The sequence below is a fragment of the Lactuca sativa genome, chromosome 7 (assembly GCF_002870075.4).
Source record: "Lactuca sativa cultivar Salinas chromosome 7, Lsat_Salinas_v11, whole genome shotgun sequence".
In the NCBI taxonomy this organism is placed as follows: Eukaryota; Viridiplantae; Streptophyta; class Magnoliopsida; order Asterales; family Asteraceae; genus Lactuca; species Lactuca sativa.
In genome coordinates this window covers 152,461,323-152,468,359 of record NC_056629.2, presented here as the reverse complement: position 1 = coordinate 152,468,359, position 7,037 = coordinate 152,461,323, and the positions used below count along the sequence as shown (strand labels likewise).

The window sequence follows — 7,037 nt, the reverse complement described above, 5'->3', positions numbered from 1 at the left end:
CACCAAGAACACACACTTGTTCTTGGTGATTATGAACCCTTTTGAGCCTCAAAATCGTAAGTACTCCTTCCCTATGCTTAGTACATGTTAGGAACACTAGTTTAACACATTAAAATCAACCAAAACTCATGATCATAAGGAGTGTACGGCCTTACACCCATGTGTGGCCATACACCTCTCAAAACACCCCTAAAGGGCCTTCAAAATGCAATTCTAGCTTCAAGACTTGATAAGCAATAGTCCCACAAGCTTCCCCACCATTCAAACACACCTTTGTTCACTTGTTACCATGAGTGTACGTCCGTACACTCCCTGGCCGTACACCCATGGCCGCACACTCCTCCAAGTGGCCGTACACTCCCTTTTAGTGAATCACATGTGATTCCAACACTTGGTCAAAGTGTTTCCTAGTCCCGTGAGGTGTTTCCTTGCATTTGGTTGCTTCTAAACACTATATTTATGTCAATATATGCCATTATATGTCATTTAGGACTCGTTAAGTCTCGGGACTTCATTCGTGGAACTTCTCATCCTTATGCGCATATTTGTTTGAATCACCCACATAAAGATGAGTTCATACCCCGTAATCAATTTTTTAAACTGTTTTAAATGCTTTTAGGGGGGGGGGGAATACAAGTTGAACACAATGATAATTGTGTAAATGTTTGTTATAAACATCTTTCAAAAGATTGCTTATGTCATTTATAAATGATCAAAACATTTCAAAAACTCTTTTAAAGTTATTTTACTTTATAGTTTAACAAAACTTCGTTTTTAAAGTACCTGCATAACTTAATAGATAAATGAGTCTTTCAATAGCAGTTCAAGTAAAATACTAGTAAACTATGAGGGGTATAGTTTAGGGGTTCAGTTCATACTAGATACTAGAGCATACTATAAAGAGAAACAGGGAGGTAGAGACAATACGCGATAACAAAGAGAACATGCTAAGATACTATAACAGAAAGGACATACTAATGGTGCCAATTGTTTATGAAGAACTGATTCAAACAATAGGCGGGGAATTCGTTGGTAGGAGACTGGCGATTCGAGACAATGGTGCCAATTAATTATGTCGAATTGATTCAAACAAAAGAAATTTTTGAGATAAAAATTCTGGTGTGATCAGAGGAGGTGATCCAGGCTTTGAGATTAATGCTTTTAATTCATTCAACAAAGTTGTGATTTCATTTAAGCTTTGAACTTCATGAGTAGACATTTGAGCAATTTGAGGACACAAAGCTTCATATAACTTGACAAAATTTGTCACCGCATCTGCAATAATGTCCATTTTCTGATTGAGAGACGCATAGTCACGTTGCACAATAGCAATCTCTTTAGACATATCTTCGAGAATTTCTTGAATTTTACAATTCACGTCTTCACGAACCTTTTTAACATCTTGTACAAATAGCACATGACGTTCTTTGGCAACTCGTTGAAGATCCCTAATTTCCTCATTAAAAGTCGAAGACTGCGACTTTACTCTTAACTCGTTATTTTTATCATTAATATCCACCTTTCATTGAAATTAAATGATACTTGGAACATTCATTATAATAGTGAGAAGAAAACTCACTTCACAGCCTGAAAAATAGCTAAATAGATAGCTGCTCAAAATATTGCCTCTATGGATTATCTATACAATTAACAGGAACCAATCTTAATCTACTATTTAAATTACCCAAAATGCCCTTAGGTAAAACTTGGTCAGATCCATGGTCAAAGGTCAAAGTCAAAAGTCAAAAAGTCAACATCGGTTGAGTACGTCATGCGTACTCAGTCACTACGTATGACATAGAAATGCCTTCCAAGATAACAGGACTCTCGACCAATACACGTTGCGTACTCCTAAGGTACGCCCTGTGTACTTACGTCATATCAAATTCTTCTATAAGTGCTTATTCCATTAAGAACCTACGTCCATAACTCATATCTAGTCCTAAATGTCATTCTAAGTCATAAAGTTTCCGACTTTATGACTTTTCATGGATAGAAGGAGTCCAAAAACCAAAACCTCAACTTATTACACAAACCCAAATTTCATAACTCTTACATGGAGGGAAGAAAGGGACCAAGATCACATTTTTATGGCTCCCAACACTCAAAAACATCTGAAAGTGCAACTCCTTTGGTCTAGAGTAAGCCATACTCATATATACCAAGATTATGGGACCACAATGCACAAAAACTCAAGAACTAGCAAGATCTAGTGAAACATTCATCAAGTTTTTAACTTTATACCTTTTATAGGTTGCTTGAAAGGTGAAAACTCATATCCACAATGCTTGAAGCTTCTCATTAGGTTTCCAATAGCTTTCTTCCTTCAAAGATGAACACCAAACACCAAAATGAGCTAAATATTCCACAAATAATGGTTAGGGTTTACAAGGAGTCGAATGGGAGAATGGAGGCTAAAGGTGGAGGGTATCAAGAAAGATAATACCATTATCTAGGGCTCAAACCCTAAAAAATAGGGTTTGCTCATCAGCTTAGTATGCCCTGTGTACCTCATGAGTACGCCCTGCATACTCACATACATTCGTACCATACTTTAGTGAACTACACTATGCGTACGCCCCAAGTACACATGGGGTAAGGACCATTTTTGAAATAATTTTGATACTTTAGATAATAATGGAAATACCTGATTGGATGGGTGTTACATCAACACTCAAAGAGAATCTAGTTAATTTAAAGGATAGAGGACAATGAGAGACCTCTTGGAGGGAAGTGGTTGATATCATGTCAACTAGAGATAGCCCTATTGGAGGGAATCTAGTGGGTTAGGATCACTTATGCTAACATATGTTATGTGTTTAATTATATGTGATTATTATTTGATGTTTATACATATGATCTATATAATGGGTGAGTGTTGTGATTACTAATTAAGCCCTAGGCTTACAATTGCTTGTCTTTCAAGCTCGAAGGGTAATGAGTTGACATGATTGGGATATTTGGATATTCTCGGAGGGGCATGACATCTACATTAACCATTTTATTTTACATTATGGTTTTCAAAACAAAACTTAGTTTCCACATTTTTACTATGAATATGTTAACGTGACATGAAAATATGATTTCATGATTTAGTAATGAATATGAATGAAACCTTTTAGTAAAACCTATACTTCGATTTTCAAAAATTTAAGGTTGGATTTTTGGGTTGTTACAATGTCAATAAGACTTTCTCGTCCGTAGTCCATGAATGTGGTAGACTAAGACGTAAAACATTCAAGTACAATTTTGGTGACAATAAGAAACAAAATGTTGGCTAAAACAAAAAATAGATTAACAAAATGTTTGTATAAAAAATAAAAGTGTAAAATGATTTTTATAGGAAAATATTAAATTTTAGAAATGTAACATTTACACCTAATGTTTTGGAATAGAGGAACAACTAGCGACACTTCACCACAACGGGAGTGTTAGTGATTTGTATCACTAGTATTATTTAAGTGTAATACGATTAATTTGTTGAATAATAAAATCTTGATAAATATTGAATAATGGTGGTGCGGGGTGCACACTTCTTTAAGTTTATTCAGGTTTAAAAATACATTGTCATTTAGGGCGAAACCTCTGAACCATGAGGGTCCGGGAGCAACACCCCTAGTAGCGGGGTCCAAAGGATGGGAACCTTTGGCAGAGTCAAAGGGGCAGAGCCCCTGACTTTTGTACCTTACTCCTATACCCGAATTTAAGGTAGTCTAGTGACGGTTTTGTTCCAATTTTCAGACAGTTTTAAAAAAGGAGGTTAATTCCTGTCGCTACAAATTTGTCAGTTTTCAGACATGAGGTTATAACTTCATCTTCATTCTTTGTTCTTGATACACTACGGGGTTTCATTTGATTAAAGATTTCGAGAGTACCATCGAAAGACTTTGATCTGAAAGTGATAACAATCTTTAGTTTTTCGAAGTATTTAAAATCTTGTTTTTCTAACAGGAAACACACCGTCTAACGGCACGGCCTTAGACGACGTATGTTCCATACAACTCCAATCATCAACCTTAGCACCCCACAAGCTAGAAATAAGGTGTAACAGAAGCTCAAATAACCCCATATATCGCCACCTTAACACCCCACAAGCTAGGAATAAAGTGTCTCAGATACCCAAAGAACCCCACATATCGCCATATCGGACTAACGACCCTTAGTCACCCTTTTAAAAGTAAAATAATGATCCACGGTTTTCATGAGGTATGCGTTTTGGAAATTATTAAAAGATATAGGGTAACAACTGTAAATAAAAAAGAAAGACATGTACAATGGGCGGCAAAAGAAATCAAATCAAAATTTAAAACGGAAAAAAAAAAACCAACCCAAGGTAAACCGTCACATTCAGCAATTGCTGTCCGCTAACCTAACCATAGTTCCACCATCACTTCTAATCTTCTATAGCGTATCTGTATCACAACTATAAATACCAAGCCCTAATTCTCAAAAACCATACATTTGCATCTGAAGGCGTCTTGATAAACGCCTTTTGATTGTGTGTTTGTTTGTATATCGAGTTCTTAATCTCCAATTTCCTGTCATATCTCAAGTCTAATCTCCTGCGAAAATGAGAGAGTGCATCTCGATCCACATCGGTCAGGCCGGTATTCAGGTCGGAAACGCTTGCTGGGAACTTTACTGCCTCGAACATGGCATTCAGGTCCGATTCTTCATCTCATCCATCTAAACTTCTCTGTTTTCTATATAAAAAGCATAAATTTTGATTATCCGTTAAGTTATTCGCCAGATCTGAATGCTTCTGTACATATTAGTTCTAGATCTGTTGCTTCGTTAGCGATCGTGTGCTATTCGTTTATTATTTCAGCCGATCTAATGATCTCGTCGTACTTGCATGCGTAGTTTAGTAGATCATTTGTTTATGATGCATATGTTTTTGAATTCTAGGTTTTCATCATCGCAATTAAGAAATACTGTTTATAAAACTTATGGATCTGAAGTTTTTTACCTTAATGTTAAACCGTGAATTTTTTTTCCAACTCTTGGAGACTTTTTAGTCCAATTCATCTCTAGAAAATCGTGGATCTAGAAGCATTAAGCACCATGAGTTTGTACACAGATATATTAGAAACCTGTGATTTAGTTAGATTGGTTCTTTGTTCAAATTGAGCGTGAATTTTCGACTTAACTATGTAAGTTTTAAGATTTATCGCTTAATTTATATTTGCTATGAAAAGCAAATGCCTTAAAATTCGCATCTCATTTCAAGTAATAGATCTGATCCTGATACATTACTGATTCCTCGATCTTTTGTATACAGCCTGATGGACAAATGCCAAGTGACAAAACAGTCGGAGGAGGCGACGACGCTTTCAACACCTTCTTCAGCGAAACCGGCGCCGGAAAACACGTCCCACGCGCCGTCTTCGTAGATCTCGAACCAACCGTCATCGATGAAGTCAGAACCGGAACCTACCGCCAACTCTTCCACCCTGAACAACTAATCAGCGGCAAAGAAGACGCCGCTAACAACTTCGCACGTGGCCACTACACAAGTAAAAACTTTTCTCTTCTTAACACGTGTCCAAATCATTTCTTACCTCATGACACGTGGCGATTCAGTTTCAAGTTCTTATAAAGAATTTATCTTTATGTGTCAGTTGGGAAAGAAATCGTGGACCTCTGTTTAGACAGAATCCGAAAGCTAGCTGACAACTGCACCGGTCTCCAAGGCTTCCTAGTCTTCAACGCCGTAGGCGGCGGCACCGGCTCCGGTCTAGGCTCTCTCCTACTCGAACGCCTCTCCGTTGACTATGGAAAAAAGTCAAAACTCGGGTTCACAGTCTACCCATCTCCCCAAGTCTCAACATCAGTAGTCGAGCCCTACAACAGCGTCTTATCAACCCACTCCCTTCTAGAACACACCGACGTCGCGATTCTTCTTGACAACGAAGCCATCTACGACATCTGCCGCCGGTCACTAGACATCGAACGGCCAACCTACACAAATCTCAACCGTTTAGTCTCCCAAGTCATCTCTTCACTAACGGCGTCGTTACGTTTTGATGGAGCTTTAAACGTGGACGTGACAGAATTCCAAACTAACCTAGTTCCATATCCGAGGATTCACTTCATGCTTTCCTCCTACGCTCCTGTGATTTCAGCTGAAAAGGCTTACCATGAACAGTTGTCAGTTGCTGAGATAACCAACAGTGCGTTTGAGCCTTCTTCTATGATGGCGAAGTGTGATCCGAGGCATGGGAAGTATATGGCGTGTTGTTTGATGTACCGAGGGGATGTGGTTCCGAAGGATGTGAATGCTGCGGTGGCGACGATTAAGACGAAGAGGACGATCCAGTTTGTGGATTGGTGTCCGACTGGGTTTAAGTGTGGGATTAATTACGAGCCGCCGACTGTTGTGCCAGGTGGCGATTTGGCAAAGGTGCAACGGGCGGTTTGTATGATTAGTAATTCGACTTCAGTTGCGGAGGTGTTTTCGAGGATTGACCATAAGTTTGACTTGATGTATGCGAAGAGGGCTTTTGTGCATTGGTATGTGGGGGAGGGGATGGAGGAAGGGGAGTTTAGTGAAGCGAGGGAGGATTTGGCTGCGCTTGAGAAGGATTATGAGGAGGTTGGTGCTGAAGGAGGGGACGATGAAGGTGATGAAGGTGAGGAGTATTGAGTGTTTGTTAGTTGGTGTGATTGTATGTTTTCTGTCGCGAGTGACTTTACTACTCTTTATATGGTGGTGATTTGAACTTGTTTTGTTTTGGGGTGTTGTGCCTTAGTAGTTTTGATGTAATGACGTACTTTAATGTGATCTTCTCTGCTTATGGGTTTTATACGATCTTGTTTGTATTTTTTTCTTTTTAAAGTTCGAATAGGATTGCTGTTTTAAACAAAAAAAATATTTTTTAGATGAAAAAAATCCTCTAAATTTCTCTGTAGTCTAATGAATTTTTTTCGGTGTCAACATTAACCAAATTTCAGGGTTCATCACAATGGAAGAACGTATGGCGTAATTAATGTTTTATTGACAGTTCGGGATTTTTATGGTTTACAACGTTGTATTT

General features: G+C 38.3%; 1 protein-coding gene across 1 annotated transcript; it reads left to right on the top strand.

Annotated features, from left to right (window-relative positions):
• The first annotated feature begins 4,441 nt into the window (after positions 1-4,441).
• LOC111904238 (tubulin alpha-2 chain) lies at positions 4,442-6,806 on the top strand. The gene is made up of 3 exons (XM_023900018.2): positions 4,442-4,663; positions 5,282-5,516; positions 5,622-6,806. Exons 1-3 carry the CDS (start codon positions 4,571-4,573, stop codon positions 6,644-6,646), a joined length of 1,353 nt encoding a protein of 450 aa, XP_023755786.1. The 5' UTR covers positions 4,442-4,570; the 3' UTR covers positions 6,647-6,806.
• Positions 6,807-7,037: the final 231 nt, after the last annotated feature.